The following is a 17,271-nucleotide window of genomic DNA, read 5'->3' as shown; positions in this document are numbered from 1 at the left end:
TTTTGACATTTAGAAGTAAAATAAAACCAAAATACTAGTTTGTCGAAGCTTTTGTTGTATATTTCTAGAGAGCATTCTCTGTAAAACTGCTTTGGAAGGATATTTATAGTTAAAATGCTATACGTAAATTATGAATATGTAAGTGAATTAAAAATCTTTCAAAAAAAATGTTTGTACATTTAACAATGCTCTAATGATGGCTAGATAAAAATAGTCTTTAACAATTATAAAAAACTAAATATTTAAATATAATTTACATTTTTTTTTATTAGTTTAGGCCATACACATCTCACAAAAATCTCAAGACAGTACTCAAAATTCAGTTTTGGTTGTAAGCAGCCAGAATTATCGTATTCCACCCTCAAACGTCACTGCAATGTTTCCCACTGATACAATGATCGGTGGGGTGGCCATAATCCCGTAAAGCAGGATTTAGGCTTGAATGTGAGGGTCTGTATTACTAAAGCAGTGATTGCAGCACAATGGTCTTCTCTGTGCTACCAGAGCTGCTCAGCGTTTATTTTATGTCTGTTGGGTAAAGGCATAGTTGACAGACAATAAATTTGATGATTCATTATTATGCAGGTATATTGTTTCAGCCAAGCCAGAATCTTTAGATCACTAAACATTTACATCACAACTTATAAGACAACCCATTACATCACAGTTTTAATCCAACCTTGGTCATGTGCTGCCAAGTTAGAGCTTGCATCACACCGTAGTCTTCACACACCTATTTAAAACCAAAATACTAAAAAAGTTTTGAAATGTACATCTTGACAATATAACTATTGTATGAGCAAAGAAAAGAGTGAAAGCAGTTTCACAAAGGCCACTGGGGTCAAGAGAGGCGTAACATGCCTATTAACTGATAATTGAGGTGATGTAGTTTCAGCTATTCTTTCAGATATTTTTGAAGAATGTTGGTAACCAAATAGTTGACAAAGTCATTGACTTCCAGTGTGGTGGGCGATAAACCAGCAGACACCATCACTGGTAAAAATTTGTCAACTGGTAAAAAATTTTGGACTATTGTCTCTATCACGGTTACACGCTCATGTGACGTTGCTGTGCTACATGGTCACGATAACATATAGTTTGCACACGTTTTAAGCATTGCTGTTTAAAAACAATTGATTTTAAGCCATTGTAATGCAATCATTAGTGAAAGAGAACTTATTTTGCTTTATGCACGCGCTGTCTGAGAGGCTCACACATATGAACAGAGCGTGAGAGTATTTATCGGGAGTTATTTTTGCCTCTTTATAGGCCTTGAACAGTTAAATACACACTTGTATGTGTCAAAATGCCTGTCTATGCAAGTAACCTTATAAACAATCATTTAGGTCTTGAGTGAAAGGAAACAGCTCAGAAAACATGTAAATGTATTGGATCGGGGCAGCTCTTAAGGTTACAGCAGTCTAACAACAAAAGAGGGAAAATCTCTCACTGATCTTGACTTAATCACATTTGTAACTTTAAAAAGTAGAAATATGTATTTAATTTACACAGTGAAAAATATGCAGTTTTTATACATTTTATTACTTTATACTATGTTGCATTTCTTATTCATTTGTTCTACTGTAGTTTTTTTGTCCTGTTTGTAAATACTTTCTTATTCAATCACTGACTGTTTACTTGTCTTCAGTAAGCTTGAGGTTTTTTTAAGCTAATAAAAGATAATTAGTTTTTTTGTGATATTGACACTGGTAACAATAATTATGCATCTATGCATCAAAATTTTGAGCTCAAAGACCATAAAGCAAAAATAACTAAATCGTGATATATCACTGCCATGAAATAAAAATACTCATATTGTGATAAAAGATTTTGGTCATATCGCCCATCCCATTCCATAATAAGGGGAAAAATACTATGGAAGTCAATGGCTACCGTCAACTGTTTGGTTAGCAACATTTTTTCAAATATCTTTTGTTCAACATAAGATATTCATAAAGGTTTGGAACAACATGAGGGTGAATAAATGACAGAATTTAAATTTTTATGTGAACTATCCCTTTAAGGTGCAGTCAAATTTACTATTGTTCAGTGAATTTTTTCGGTTAAATCAAGTTATTTCAACAGTATCGGTATGGTGTTAAAATTTGTCAAATTTTTTTTGCAGAAATTTCACTACCTACCTTGAAATACATGCTATAAAATTAATTTTGAAAGTTTGAGATTATTTTTTCCATAATCTTTATTTAAACAATTTGTATTTAAAGTTTTCACATGACAGTACTTTTTGGATGAACAGCATTGTCAGTATGACAATATATGAGCGGTTGGTGCTAACTAGCAGCATAATGTCGCTAACATTACACATTAATAACATTGATCATACAAATGAAAACTTACAATGGAGTTATTCCCTAAAATACAGTCTGTGTAAATTTAGAAACTTTATTTAAAATACCTTAATAAACATTATCAATTTTTACAGAATCAAAGTTTAAGTTATTTAAATAAACTTTTCAAGTGGAAGTTAATGTTCTACAACATTTCCATGTATTTCCTTATTGACTTAACATGTTTAGAAAAGTTTGAGGTTTAAATAACATTAACCAACAAAGACGTTCCAAGCATCGAGGTTGGCATCATTATCCTAACTCTTAGTCTTAGGAGCTGCAGTCCATTATGCTTTCTGGCCAGTACTGGTCCTGCATGTAGTGCTCAAGGTTGTTGGGGTTTGAGATATGGTCAGTGTTCGAATCCTGGGACAGGATGTCCTTTTCCCACTGGTCCTCTACCAGCTTGTACAGGTCCATGGCAGCACAAGCGTCCTCTACAGAGCAGTGACCCATTCTTCCAGACTAAAAGAAATATCCAGTATGTAAACATCAAGCAGCAAGTAAAGAGAAAACGTATATACACAAAGCTTGATGTTCCAACTTTATCTCATGAAAAAACCTGATCTGCTACACGGTCTCACCTGTATGGTCCTATTGAGAAGTTTCCAAGACAGTTTCTTCAAAGAGGCACTGCATCTAGTGGAGGTGTTATACAACCCTCGCAGCAATCTACAGGAACTGGTATCCCTAATCATTTGTGGTGGGACAGAGATGTCAAGAACCTGGAAATCATTAAATAAGGCATGGCCCACAATAATCTTCCCTGTGAGGATGTTGACAATCTAAAAAAAGACAAAGCACAGTTATTTCAGCAATATTATATGAAATACATTAGTCATTTATAAGCAGAGTTCAACGATGGGTATATCAACACTTCCAAAAATTTAATTAGTTTATATATATATATATATATATATATTTCATTAAAAAAAATTTTAATGACTAATATATATCTAATGTATCAAATCTTTAAATGTTTCTCAAATAAAAATGTATGGTTTTAACAGTAATTTGCGGTTATACTCAATTTAACATTGAGTACAATATAGATAACAGAAAAAGGATAATAAGAAATAATGCAAATTCGTTTAAATTTATTTTAAAAACTATCATTTATCATTAAAAGCTATCATTTGTTACTGTAAATTATATAAAAATAAACAGAAATGAAAAAATATATTTTAAAAAGTATAATGTACCATACCATACTAAATTTACTATTATGTGTCAATCATTTAATTTATATTAAAGCAATATTCGCAAAAACTTCAGCTTAAATAATATTAAATAAAGTGCCTATATTTTTGGTAAAAAAGAAAAAAAAGAAAAGAGAGTAAAAATATTGGCAGGGCAAGTAAACAGCTGAACTACTGGCTTTGCTGTACCAGCAGGGGGAAAATTCCTTATTGTTCAAAACTACTACACAATATTAAATTAAGGAAGAGCATATAAACCCAATTGAACAGAAACATATATACAGTGAGTGCAGTTATACATTAGTGCCTCCCAGTGGCGGCTGCTGGTCTTTCAAAGAGGGGAAGCTCATTTTCGGCCCACATCATAAAAATTTTCCATTTATTTATATATACGTAAATTCTGCCCTATGTTCCTTTTCAAGAAAATGCTCTGTGACCCTGTTGTACCAACTAGGCGTCTTTTCACGTGACGCTAGCCTACTGTATGAATGAATGAATGAACAAACAATCTAAAAAAATAAAAAAAAGATATTAAACTCGACGGAGGAAATGTGGGAATTAGGTTAAACTGAAACAAGGAATGTGGTGTAGAATAGGGTTGTCACGATACCATAAAAATGTCTTACGATACTATACCAGCTTAATTTATAATTCAATTCTACAAAATGAATCAATTTAATAAATAAATAGATGTAAGCGAAAACAGACAATATTATTCTCTGAATACTTAATTAATGTGAATGAATGACTGGCTATTGTTATCCATGAAATGATCTAAACAAAACTCATCTTAGCACTGCACAGAAGCTGCATGAAGTGACATTTAGATGTGGCATTTAATCATTTAGACTGTATTTATAATTGCATAATGTTATGAGATTAATGTTTTAAATACTAAATTATGAATATAGAAATATGTTGGAAAATAATGTAATATGCCTACTTTTAGACGGGAAACTTAAAAACGGCCAGCAGGTGGCTGAAGTTCGTGATTGAATCGCTGAGTCATTCAAATGATTCTTTCAAAACGGCTGAATCCTTCAGGAGCGAATCAAATGATTGTTTTATAAGTGACTCAGTGAATCAGTGATTCTCCCAAATCAACGCGGATCTGGATTCGACCACAAACGAAACAAAAACAGCACTCTTGCTCGTGTCGTATTGCCTAAGTGTCAGGAGCATTTTTTGCTCGCATATCTTGAAATTTCCGAGTTAGCAGCATGTACGTTAAAACATAACATTATAAATGAATTAAAAAAATATATAATGATTGATAAGAACCAAGTGCAAAGCCGCTATGGGACTGAGCTCCAATAGCTTCAGCGTCAGCGACTCTTTATTGTACAAAATCGCTGTCAATCAAAAGGAGATGCAGACCCTCCAATCATCACGCAGAAGCCCGGAGTCCAGGCACGCCCACTCCTCCATTCACCCCCAGAGACGCTGAGCGTCCGTGGGCGGGACATAACCGCAGCATTTATCCAATGACCGTCTAGTTTCGAGGCACTGAAAAAAACTGTTCAAAGCAGCCCCGTTGATGTCAATGAACGCTCGGCTTCGAGAAATGCACTGACGCTACGGGGATGTATGAGAAGGAAATCGAGTCAGCGACCTGCTATATGTAACTGATTCTGAACGAACTTGTCTTCGAGATGAACGTGTTCTAACGCATTTTTAGTCAATAAAATGTTAACACAATAGTACATATTTGACAATTAATATTTTGACATTATAGGGGAAGCCGAGCTTCCCTTGCAGTCTTAAAGAAATCCCCACTGGTGCCTCCTCACCTTATTCTGAGCATCCTCAAAAGCCACTGCCTGTTGTAAATGATGTTTCCTAATGCCACTCCATCTTGTGCGGTAGTCTGTGACTGGATGCCGGGGTAAAATATATTCATCATACAGAACACTACCATAATAATTTACTATACTACAGCGTGCCACCTCATTACACTTTCCCCCAGGTCCAGTGCCGACCATTTCACAATCCATAGCTACAAACTTAGATTGGTCCATTCCCACACATGGCGAACTCCTGCCACTAGTGGGAGGACTGGATTCAGATGAAAAGCCGCTGTCCACCTCACAGCAGTTACTGAGAGGTAATGCAGACTCAGCTTCAGCAGTCAGCATATGAGAAGTTATTCTGGGCCTCTTGAATTGCACGTGATTTGACTGTTCAGATACAGTATCTAAAACATCTCTGTGTTTAACACACTCCGTCTTGTTTTCCAAAAGCTCTTCTGACTTTCTTTTCTTTCCTCTTTTTTGTTCAATTGACACTGCGTAGAATTCAGTTGTGGATTTTTTCACTTTATTCTCTTTCTTTTGTCTTTTAACTTGATGAGAAATAGTGCTTGTTTCTTTGTTGGTGGCTGACAAGGTATTTCGGTCCACACCACTACTCGTGGAGTATCTCCAAGGTGAATCAGACATTATGTCACCACGTAGCTTGACATCTGTCAAAAAAGAAGATACTTTTGTCAATCAGAGTTACAGTATCTATATCCTTATAGAGATAAATGACAAATAATACCGAAGATATCACGTGAAAAAATTAAGAGAGCTTGCAAGTTACTAAGTTAAGATACATAAACAACGTTAACTCGATATTTGACCACATAATCCATCTAAGTAAAGGAGATGGTCTTAAAGAGTCAATTATTTACCGCTCTTTTACATTTAAATTGTGATCGTGACCATTTAGTCCAGTCACTCAGCACTAGCTAGCTAACCGTTCAGCAAAGAAACAATAACGTAATCTGTCGCGTTTTACACTTAATGACAACACAACACCCTAAATAATATTACATTGGAAAACATTCCAGCAAAAACGCTTATTACCGTTGTAATACTTAAATAATTTTACACATTAGCACATACCTCTGCGTACACGTGGATCCGGAGAGAAGCAATACTGCGAGAACATGCCGAGACAAGAGCCAATTCCCGCGAGATCTTCTTCTTCTGTTGTTTTTTTTTTTAACGGCGGTTCATCTTATTGGTGCATTACCGCCCCCTTCTGTTCCGGAGTGCGGATCAGCAAGTAGCTTCACAATCTATTTCTACTATGAATTAGGGATAGAGGAGGAATGGGGGGATTAAACAAACAAAACAACAACAAAAATATTTTTTATTATATTAAACTATTCTAATTACAAATTACCCTTCCTTCCATCATATCCTATAATAAAGCCCAGTTTCCTTTAAAAAGACTATTCATTCTCTCACATGTTCTCTCTCACTAGTTTTTAAAGTGAGTTTCTTCACCCCTACCTCCTTCAACTTACTTTCCATTATCTCTCTCTCCGTCTGGTATCTCCTACAATGTAGAATTACATGTTCCACTGATTCCTCTTCCTGACATTCCTCACACAAGCCCGTCTGATGTTTCATTTTTAATGTTTTATTTAGAGCACAATGTCCCAGCCTTAATCTTGTTAATGCAATTTCCTCTTTCCTGTTTCCACTTCCTACCTTATTTACTTTGACACTCTTTTGAATTTGGTATAGATGTCTCCCTTTCCCCTCATTATCCCACATTTCTTGCCATTTGTAGTTAACTTTTTCCCAGATTATGCACTTCACTTCCGCTTTACTGATTCTTATTTGCATTTCTACATTTTCCTTTTTTAAGGCCTTCTTTGCGACCTTATCCACTTTTTCATTCCCCTTCACTCGTATGTGCGCTGGGACCCGTAAAAATTTAACTTGTCCTCCCTGGTTTGTTATTCTTGTAGCTGAATAGAGAATTTCATTTAGTATATCTTGTCGACTTTTTGAATGGAACGATATTAAACTTACTAGGACTGAAGCTGAGTCTGAACATATCTTCGTTTTTTTCCACCCAACGTAATGCAACTAAAATTGCCATCATCTCCACTGTATATACTGCAAAATTGTTAGATGTTCTTCTATTGACTTCAATTCCTCTTGCTGGAACCACCACACCAATTCCTGTTATTCCTGTCTCTGGGTTTTTAGTACCATCTGTATAGATTTGAGTATAGTTTTTATATACTTCTTTAATATGATCATTAAATACCCCAACCAAATCAACACGCTCTTCTTTCCTTTTAATCTCCAATAAATGCCAATCTACCTCCAGATATGTCATCTTCCATGGGGCCATGACTGACTGTACTATCATAGAACTAATTTTCATATCACTCACCCCTGGTCCGTTTTTACAGTATTGCACTCTGATTGGTCAAAACAAATGCCAGTGCAGAACTCCTCCCCCAGGGGTCCTTCTTTGAAAATACTGATGTACAGTACTGTTGTTTTTTTGCTGTGTAAATCAATGTGTGGACTGCGGAATGACGATAGAGACCGTTTTTATGAATGGAAGTCAACTGAATTAGTATACACTGAATAAACTGCTAAGATATAAATAGCAATACAATCTGAAGGAATTTGACAGCTAGCAAGATACTAAGTTCAGGCACATAAGCAATAGATTTACAGACTAGATACAAAATTCATCTAAAAGGTGATGTTTGTTTTAATTTCACTATATTAATGTGATATTGTAATGAATTTGAGCATATTCTTGGAGAGCCTTGGATACCATTAACATTAAAGAAAGTATTAACAGGAAAGATCATCCAAAAATTAAAATTCTGTGATATATTCACCATAAAACCTGTATGACATTCTTTCTACCAAGGGATTCAAAATAATAAAATATTGATTGATCTTCTTATGTTGCCATTCGAATAGTCCATTCAAATACCCCCTTCTGATTTATAGAGTAGTTTGCTGCTTATTTATTTTTTTTATTTAAAAGAGAGAGCAAAGGGTCACACAGCATATGGACAATTTAGTTCCTGAACAAAAGTCACATGACAGATAGTAAATAACAGTATACAGGTCACTTAGTGGTCATCTAAAGCCCTTTTATTTTCAGGATCTGGAGCTTATTAGCTTTAAGAAACATGAAATTATCATGAACTATTCTTCAAAAGCTCCAGAAAGAAAGGCATACAGGATGGATGGAGCCTCATGAGAGTGCCTGCATATTATCACCCAAAACAAGTGGGTATCATGTCCCCACTAGATGGCCTTGTCCTTCTACAAACCACAGCTGTTCACTTACACTGATTGGATGGGCATGGGCCAACCTCCCGAAATCACTACTAATCCTCTTAGTGACAACAAAACTCTTACTCGCCCAATCCGCTGCGTCTCTCCAGTGTGCCCACCCTTTTCTCCTCTCTCCATCTCCCCACGCTTATGAACCCACTGTGTGGAGAGATTGTAATCCAAGTGGATTACACTGTAAATTGGGTGATGGAGGATTGGATGCTCTGGAAGTGAATCTCAGCTGCAGCAGTGTGTTTGCCATTTGCTTGATTTATATATTATAACTGGGATTATTTCATGCCAAGAACCATGGAACTTTGGAGAACATCTTTCAGGTGTGATGTTTTGTGGATAATGTGATGGAGAGCATATACTGATATCATGTTCACCTGAGTTTAACACGAAGAAAGAAGGACCTAATGATAACATTAAGTGGATTACTTGGATTATCGGTATCATCCTGAATATGAGAAGCGCTGATTACTCCATGCAGCTCAAAGAGAGTTTGAAAAGTTTCTGGAAGATCTGAGCATGACTAGGAGTTTGCTGACGTGGACCATCAGGCCCTCCAAGAACTTTTGGATGTGCAAGTTCAGTTGATGAGGAGCTCGGAAGGGTCATAAGAGACGTTTGAAACCATTTAGGCCAGCATGAATGGAAGTGAGTAGAATGGACGTTGGATTTTTGTCTTCCTACTGGAGTAGTGGATTCTCAGGACCTTCTTCTCGTGACAGATGTGGCTCTTAAGGATAGATGTCAGCATCATGTATAACACCAGAGGGTCTTTTTGGGTCACATTCTTCATGGTCTACACAGGCTGGCTGTGTATCTTTACACATGCTCAAATGAAGATTCCACCAGAAACGTAAGATTCACTTTCATTTCAGTTGTTTAGCACCTTCATTTTCAGGTACCACTGGTTTAATTCTCTCTGTTGATGTGTTTTTGTTTCCTATGTGTTGCTGTTCTGTTTTATTCAGCCAGTGGTTTTGGTAGATGCTTGTAAGACCAGACAGACTATTTCTGGGTCTAATTTGTACTGTGGCGACTTCAGTTCCGTGCATATTAGAAATTCAAATGAGACAGGAAGAGAAATTGCTCTGAGAGTTGTGTGATCATTTTTAGTAATTCCCTGATTCCCTGAGTTTGTTGAGGTGTAAAATTCAGTTCTCACGAGGCTTGGAAGTCATTCAGTGCAATAGCAGATGGCAGACACTTCTCAACATACGTAAGCAGCAGTGCAAAAATATTTTAAGGTGGAAACGGAAAGATAATTTGGTTATATATCCATAATTCTTTCATAAATTACTAATACAGAAAAAATACAAATATTATTATTATATAACTATAAATATACACAAAATAATTAAATAATTGATAATAAAATATTTTTCAAAATTACAGTGCTTTTAAAAAAAAAAGGATAATTCACCCAAAATTGAAAATTCTGTCATAATTGACTCACCTTAATGTTGTTTTAAACATGACTTTGCATCTTCTGTGAAACACAAAAGAAGATATTTGAAAGTATGTTGGTAACCAAACCATTGTGGTGGCCAATGACTTCCATTAAATGCCATTGGCCACCACCAAATTGGGTATTCCTTTAATGTTGACACAATTCTGACTGGCCCTACAAAAACAAACCAACTGAAACCATGTCAGATTTATTTTTAATGAACTTCTTTGGTTACTTTTTCCAGACATTGTCATCTAGCAGGTTAATGTTCTGGCTTGAAGTGACTGCTTGAGCAGATACACTCATATCATTAATAATGCCTTCTGGATACCAGCCAGAGACACAAGCTTGTTCACAGATGGTCATACAGGCCAGGTTCTGTGCACACAGGAATATCACAGGCTTTGAACCCTTCCAAGAGTGCCACTAACATTATTCTCATGCATTATAATTGGACTTTTATTACGTGTACTAGACCCTGCTGAGCATATAAGGCCAAGCATATTTCATAGCTATGCGAGTGCATCTGTGTTTTAGGGATTTATTGCTAAAAACTGTTTTATCTTGGCCTTAATCCCTATATTTATTTTTAGATTTTTAGATTTATATAACTACAACAATTCAAGGACAAATTGTTCTCTTGTAGCACCAGTCCATTTTAAAAACTCACCAAAGCTGCATTTGATTAAAAATACAGTATAAATGCAGTAATATTGTGAAATATTATTACAATTGCAAATAACTTATCTATTTCAATATATATCTATTAAAATGTATTTTTTTTCTTGTGATAATGAAGCAAAAATCATTCTAATATGCTGATTTGTACTCAAGAAACATTTCTTATTAATAATTTTATTTGAAGAAAAAAAACTTTTTTTCAGGGTTCTTTGATGATTAAAAAAAAATCAAAAGAACAGCATTTAAAATATAAATCTTTTTAAACATTATAAATGTTTTTATTTTTGATCAATTTAATGTGTCTTTGCTGAATAAAAGTATTATTATTAATTAATTTTTTTTTTTTTTTTAAATCTTACTGATCCCAAACCTAAATATATTACACAGCACTACATTACAGTATATTTTTATTCTTAAATTTTGCTTATATGGGGAAAAAGATCTCTCTGCTTCATTGTCTGTTGACTTCCCAAGGATTTCCCTTGCTGTAATAGTATCAGAGTCCTCAACATTGCCAAACTATTAACACAATTCCCCAGCCTCCCTGATGATCCCAGACTCCTTCAGGTCAACCGAGATGCTTCAACATAAGACAGACTCAGTTCAGCCTTAAGACAGCCTGACCTAGAGCTCTCCTCTTATTATGACAAAGTGCTGACATGACTCTTTATATTTGTTATTTTGTGCATTGTACATCAAGAGTGACAGGGATGTTTCATTATATACAGTATATTTGTGGTCTTTGTATCATTTACAGTGACCTCATATGTACTTTTTTTGATTGTTTGTGTTTAGATGTCAATGGTCAGAGATCAATAGATTACTTGGAATCCTATGAAGTGATTATAGGCCACCTGCAAACTAAGACAACTATATTTATAGACTGGCAGCTAGGGGGTTTATTTAAAGTAAATGTAAACATTTTAAAAATAATTTATTGAGTTTATCAGGGTAATTTCAAACATTCAAATAAAAGATTTGCTGTGTACACTAATTTGAATAACTCTTGATAAACGTCACACAGTTGGTGCTGATTGACCTTTTTTCTTTTAAATTCTAGGGTTCAAAAATGGGCCATCACCATTTCAGAGCAACTCAATGCAATTGCATCAAAATACTCAGGCGCTGCGCTATTACAAAAGGTAAATATCAATAAATTTTCCTAGTCATTTTTAGTTATGATGACTGTTTCTGGATGCTTTATTTTTTGGATGCTAATTTAGGAAAACTGTTTGCAAATATTACTAATAAAATTACTCCAGAAAAGCAAAATGCTAAAACTGTTCTCTCTGTATGTCTAGAAACTCAAAGATGTTGAGCCCATCATTAGAATAGAGGATGTAGATGGACCACGATTAGTGCTGGAATTTGCAGATGAAATCGAAAGAATGCTTGGCAGCAAGATGAAATCTGTGAAGGTCAGTCTAAAGTGCTAATTTTTATATTGTCTAGATTAGTCCTTATTTTTTAGACTGATGTTATTTTATGAGGAGCTTTGGTTTTAACTTATTAAATGAGTTCTCTTTCTCTTTGTCCACAGAGGCTCGCAGACACAGCTGAGGATGCTGATCTGTATCATGAGTATAATGCATCTTTACAGGTAACAAAATTGGGATTTGATATTTAAACCTGTTTGTAAAAAAATCTGCAAAAAATGTCACGTATTCAATTTAAATATCATTTAAACAAATAGTTTATGAAAATATTATTACATATATTTATATAATAAATATATTAAATATTAAATGATGCCATTTAAAAGCAAATATTGTCTATTTATGCTATATATATTTTTTGTCAGTTTGACTACTTTAACGCATTATCGGTGAATACTATGGATGAAGAGGGAAATTTCATTGAACTTGGAGGTGAATTTCCATTGGAAGAGAATGAACATTTCAACAAGCTTTCAGTCAACACTTTAATGAGCGACATCCAAGTTCCCACTAATGTCTACAACAAAGGTATGGTAGCAATAATGAGAATCACCATGGGCTTTGTATCTGATTTAAATAGTATGTTTAATCAATGCAAAAACACACTTTGTTATTTTGCATCTTAATTAAATCAAATAAACTGTGGACACAATAAATCCAAAATTCTGTCATAAAAGATGGTGCAGTCTGATAGCTTCTAGCTCAATCTGACATAACGACATCATTATTCACAAGGTGCAGTGTGCTTCAGAAACCCTCCACCTTCCCCAGCTCCACCTGTATAGATCTGCTACAGGGTGATTTAATGTATGTTATATGTAGGGGTTATTGGATATATGTGACCCTGGACCACAAAACCAGTCTTAAGTCGCTGGGGTATATTCGTAGCTATAGCCAAAAATACACTGTATGGGTGAAAATGATTGATTTTTCTTTTATACCAAAAATCATTAGAACATTAAGTAAAGATCATGTTCCATGAAGATATTTAGTAAATTTCCTACTGTAAATAGGGCTGGACAATAATTCAATATCAATATGTATGGCGGTATAATTTTTTTTACCAGTGTTTCATTACCAGTGTTTCCCATACATTGATTTATTTGTGGCGTTTGACTTCGTTGAATAAACATGAGCACTGCACGTTTCAAAAAGCGGGTGATTTATATGAATGTATCTCTGAAGGGAACATACTGTCTTCAGAATAGTTTTGGTGGCATTTTCATTTTATCTGATAAAGTAGCGTTCACGAGCGAAGCTGCTTAGATTACAGCCATCACTGGGGAAACCGCTAGTTCTGCCGCTCTCAAAGCGCCTCCTACTGGCAGAGAATCAAGCCGCCTTTCCACTATCTCCGACGAAGGACAAGCGACAGATCGGAAGTCATTCATTTCCAATGGAGAGTAGTGCGGAAGCTGCGTGGAGTTCTGATCATATGTGTATGCGGAAAAATTTGGATCCGATTTTAGCTTCGGGTGCGTTAAAATATTTGAATTTCTGCGGCTAGACCGTATGCGACCGCCCGACCAGATGTGATGTATTCTATTAAAAACATAAGCGTAAGGTTAGAATTACCAATATTTTGTTCACTTTAACATTATTCTTTAAACTCTATTCCTGTAAAATGGCGCTTTAGAATAATTATGGCATTATTTTATAATTATTAAATCATTATTTACAATGATTAGCCCCATAAAACCTACTTTTTTTGGGGGGTCATTTGTGATGATACATTCACAGTGTTGGGGAGTAACTAGTTACATGTAACGGAATTACGTAATTTAATTACAAAATAAAAGTAACTGTAATCAGTTACAGTTACTGAGAAAAATTTTGTAATTAAATTACAGTTATGAAAATGTTAAGGATTACAAAGGGGGTTACATCTGATTTTTTCACACACACTCCCACATACAGATTTAATTGATTTCTTTCATAAATTGCAGTGACTGCTCTAAAATATGAAGCCCCAATGTTTCAGGAGTTTAGAACATGCTTATTCGATAACTCTTTTATTTCCTATATGGGTTTATGTATAGCTATGCTTCATTTTTTAAAGATTAACAGTTATTCCAAGGCATTGTTAGATTCCAGTGTTTCCTGTCATAGCTATGCACAGATTTGATTTAAAAAACAGTATCATAGCTAATAAAATATTTCTTGTTATGATTTTAAATATGTATTTAACCTCAGAATGATCTCAAAGTAAGTCTGATTTTGTGGTGGCTGTGCTTCAAAGGGGACATTGATCTTCCACAAGTTGGTATGATTCTTTAGGGTCTTCATGAAAGGTCTGCAACATTCTTTGATTAAAATTCCTCAGTGTTTGTGTAAAACAACACCCTTTTTACATTGCTCTATTCACAGTGACTCATTTTGGGGCATGTACCTTTAAATGCTAATGAGCTCTGCTCATCCGCCCCTCTCTTCCGTGGAAGATCAAAGGCGATTTGCAAATAATCATAAAAAATATAAAGTGTCAGACTTACTTCTTCTGGAGGTGCAGTTGGATCATGAACAATGGGTACTGATCTATCCTTGAGTGTTCATTTTTTAACAAAACCTGCCTTGAATTGTCCCTCGTTCAGAAAGCAGTGTGGAGTAAAATTATTTGTGCAGATATAAACAAATTTAGGTGTATTCGGTGGCACATTACCATTTAAATCAAAACTAATGCACTGCGTCTTCAGTGGCTCTGATGTCAGGAGAAAATTAAGATTCTTATGTTCTTCTACGTCACAAAACTACAAAACACCTGCATTGCTTACAAGACATTGTCGCTACTGCTGCTGGAGCGTGGAGAAAATTATGGACTTCGTACAAATGGCTGAGGGCAAAAAATATGCTAATATTAGAAATTACTTCAGTGGTTGTGGGTGGGGCCTGAGCAATATGACATCATACTGCTCAGAAAATCAAAACGGCTTGATAATTGAGACTGTTTAGGATTTTGGGGGATTAAAAAAAGGAGTGAATGGATTTTTATCATTGTAGGGTGGTTGTGTCCACACACTGCTAAGATACATTTATATGCAAACACCATGTAAAAGTGAATTTTGCATCCAATGTCTACTTTAAAAAAACGTAATTCAAGTAATGAAGGATTTCGAAAGTGTGACAGTAATCAGTGTTGAGTACTACTGTAAGGTTAACCCTGCCTGGTTTACATGTTTGGAAATGATTAACAGTTGAAAACATTAGAAATTTAGAAAAGTAATCAAAAAGTAATCAAATGTAATCAGTTACATTACTTTAATGAAGTAATTGAAAAGTTACATTACTTATTACATTTTAAGTAGGGTAACTTGTAATCTCAATTTGTAATCTTCCCAACACTGTACATTCATACATTAATTATTCAAATCATTAATTTTACCATGGTGAATATGCTGAGGTAACGGTTGCTGCGCGACCAGTTTGAAAGTACGGTGCGACTGCCACTAGGGGGAGAAATGCCACAGTCGTGTCCGAATGTCGTGTGCAGTGGAAAGGATTCTACTCCGCTGTTTTCAACATAAATAATAAATGTTTTTTGAGCAGCAAATCAGAATATTAGAATGATTTCTGAAGGATCGTGTGACTGGAGAAATGATGCTAAAAATTCAGCTTTGAAATCACTGGAATAACTTGCATTTTAAAATATTTTCAAATAGAAAACAGTTATTTTAAATGGTAAATATTTCAAAATGTTACTGTTTTTGCTGTATTTTGGATCAAATAAATGCAGGCTTGGTGAGCAGAAGAAAATCCTTTAAAAACTAAAATCTTACTGTTCAAAAACCTTTGACTGGTGGTGTATGTTAGCCTATAGTTTGAAGTTAAAGATATTAATATTAATAAGGTGAGTCTGAGATGTTTATTTGACAGTGATTTCACATTTCTTGTTTGTATGAAGGCTAAATACACATAAAAGGTGAACATTCATTTATTTGTGCTGTTTTTTCCCCGCCTAAAATATTATATAGGCTAGTTTTATAGGAGGAGTTCATAGACTTGGCAAATTCATTTTTCATAAGTTTGTATGTACAGACATCTGTTGTGGGCATTCTTGGCAGTTTTTATGAGGCTTTTTAATAGTGTTCATATCGATATCGGAATTATATTGTATCGACCGAAATTAAGAAATATATCGTGACATCAATTTTGGCCATATCGTCCAGCCCTAACTGTAAATATATCAAAACTTAATTTTTGATTAGTATGCATTGCTAAGAACTTCATTTGGACAACTTTAAAGGCAATTTTCTCAATATTTAGATTTTTTTGCACCCTCAGATTCCAGATTTTCAGATTTCAGACTTATTTATTCAGCTTTCAGATGATGTATAAATCTCAATTTCGAAAAATTGACCCTTATGACTGGTTTTGTGGTCCAGGGTCACATATGTTATATGTGCAGCAGCAATATTTCTTACATGCTTTCAGCAGCATGTCTGTGGATGTATTCGCAGTAGCAAGTCTCATTACAACACATTAACATTGTCATGTACATTACCATGCTAAACTCTCAGAGAGTTGTCATGACAGAACTCAAATTACAGGGTCTTTATAAGTCAGTCTATATTATAAAATTTACAACACTTGATGGCGACTACTTCTTATTTGAGTGCTTTATATGAGGGTTGCATTTTCACGGGGTGAATTAAATTAGAATCTTGTAACTGGAATTGTGTGCAAATACAACATTTAAACTTTAAAAAATAATATCAAACGTCTTCATTTGCAGATCCAGACATTCTTAATGGAGTGTACATGTCAGAAGCCTTGAACGATGTCTTCATCAGTAACTTCCAGAAGGATCCCACGCTCACTTGGCAATATTTTGGCAGCTCAACTGGCTTCTTCAGACTCTATCCAGGTTCGATCAAATCTGTTTCATGAACATTGTTTAGTATTGCTCAGTCCTACAACTTCAAAGAGAAAAACTGGACTGTACATTCTTAAATCTGAATTCTCAATGTAAAAGATTTGCTTATCTTTGTGCTTTTCAGGAATTAAATGGACCCCTGATTCTAACGGCGTAGTTTCCTTCGACTGCAGAAACAGAAATTGGTGAGACAA

At 34.8% G+C, this 17,271-nt stretch overlaps 2 protein-coding genes across 2 annotated transcripts in view; one reads left to right on the top strand and one right to left on the bottom strand.

The window, feature by feature from the left end:
• Positions 1-2,176: 2,176 nt before the first annotated feature.
• Positions 2,177-6,586, bottom strand: isg20 (interferon stimulated exonuclease gene). Its single transcript, XM_058766297.1, has 4 exons — positions 6,433-6,586; positions 5,338-6,008; positions 2,933-3,133; positions 2,177-2,813 (listed from the first exon to the last, which is right to left on the bottom strand). Exons 1-4 carry the CDS (start codon positions 6,476-6,478, stop codon positions 2,619-2,621), a joined length of 1,113 nt encoding a protein of 370 aa, XP_058622280.1. The 5' UTR covers positions 6,479-6,586; the 3' UTR covers positions 2,177-2,618.
• A 1,977-nt stretch (positions 6,587-8,563) lies between these two features.
• cacna2d4b (calcium channel, voltage-dependent, alpha 2/delta subunit 4b) overlaps positions 8,564-17,271 on the top strand; it is a 31,372-nt gene continuing 22,664 nt past the window's right edge. The window contains exons 1-7 of the mRNA XM_058766880.1: positions 8,564-9,499; positions 11,835-11,916; positions 12,076-12,192; positions 12,315-12,374; positions 12,576-12,738; positions 16,937-17,068; positions 17,202-17,262. Coding sequence (XP_058622863.1) covers positions 9,369-9,499; positions 11,835-11,916; positions 12,076-12,192; positions 12,315-12,374; positions 12,576-12,738; positions 16,937-17,068; positions 17,202-17,262 — 746 coding nt within the window. The 5' untranslated portion in view covers positions 8,564-9,368. The remainder of the gene's footprint in view (positions 9,500-11,834; positions 11,917-12,075; positions 12,193-12,314; positions 12,375-12,575; positions 12,739-16,936; positions 17,069-17,201; positions 17,263-17,271) is intronic.

This window comes from Onychostoma macrolepis, chromosome 25 (genome assembly GCF_012432095.1).
Source record: "Onychostoma macrolepis isolate SWU-2019 chromosome 25, ASM1243209v1, whole genome shotgun sequence".
NCBI classification, from domain to species: Eukaryota; Metazoa; Chordata; class Actinopteri; order Cypriniformes; family Cyprinidae; genus Onychostoma; species Onychostoma macrolepis.
Note: the sequence above shows the minus strand (reverse complement) of the source record. Positions and strands in the feature narration are given on the sequence as shown.

Bases quoted from the DNA above. Each gene is read 5' to 3' on its own strand.
- isg20 (XM_058766297.1), bottom strand. From the start codon at position 6,478: ATGTTCTCGCAGTATTGCTTCTCTCCGGATCCACGTGTACGCAGAG. The intron at 6,009-6,432 runs GTATGTGCTAAT...CTTTTTTGACAG, and splicing joins GGATCCACGTGTACGCAGAG to ATGTCAAGCTACGTGGTGAC. The intron at 2,814-2,932 runs GTGAGACCGTGT...TATTTCTTTTAG, and splicing joins TTCTCAATAGGACCATACAG to TCTGGAAGAATGGGTCACTG.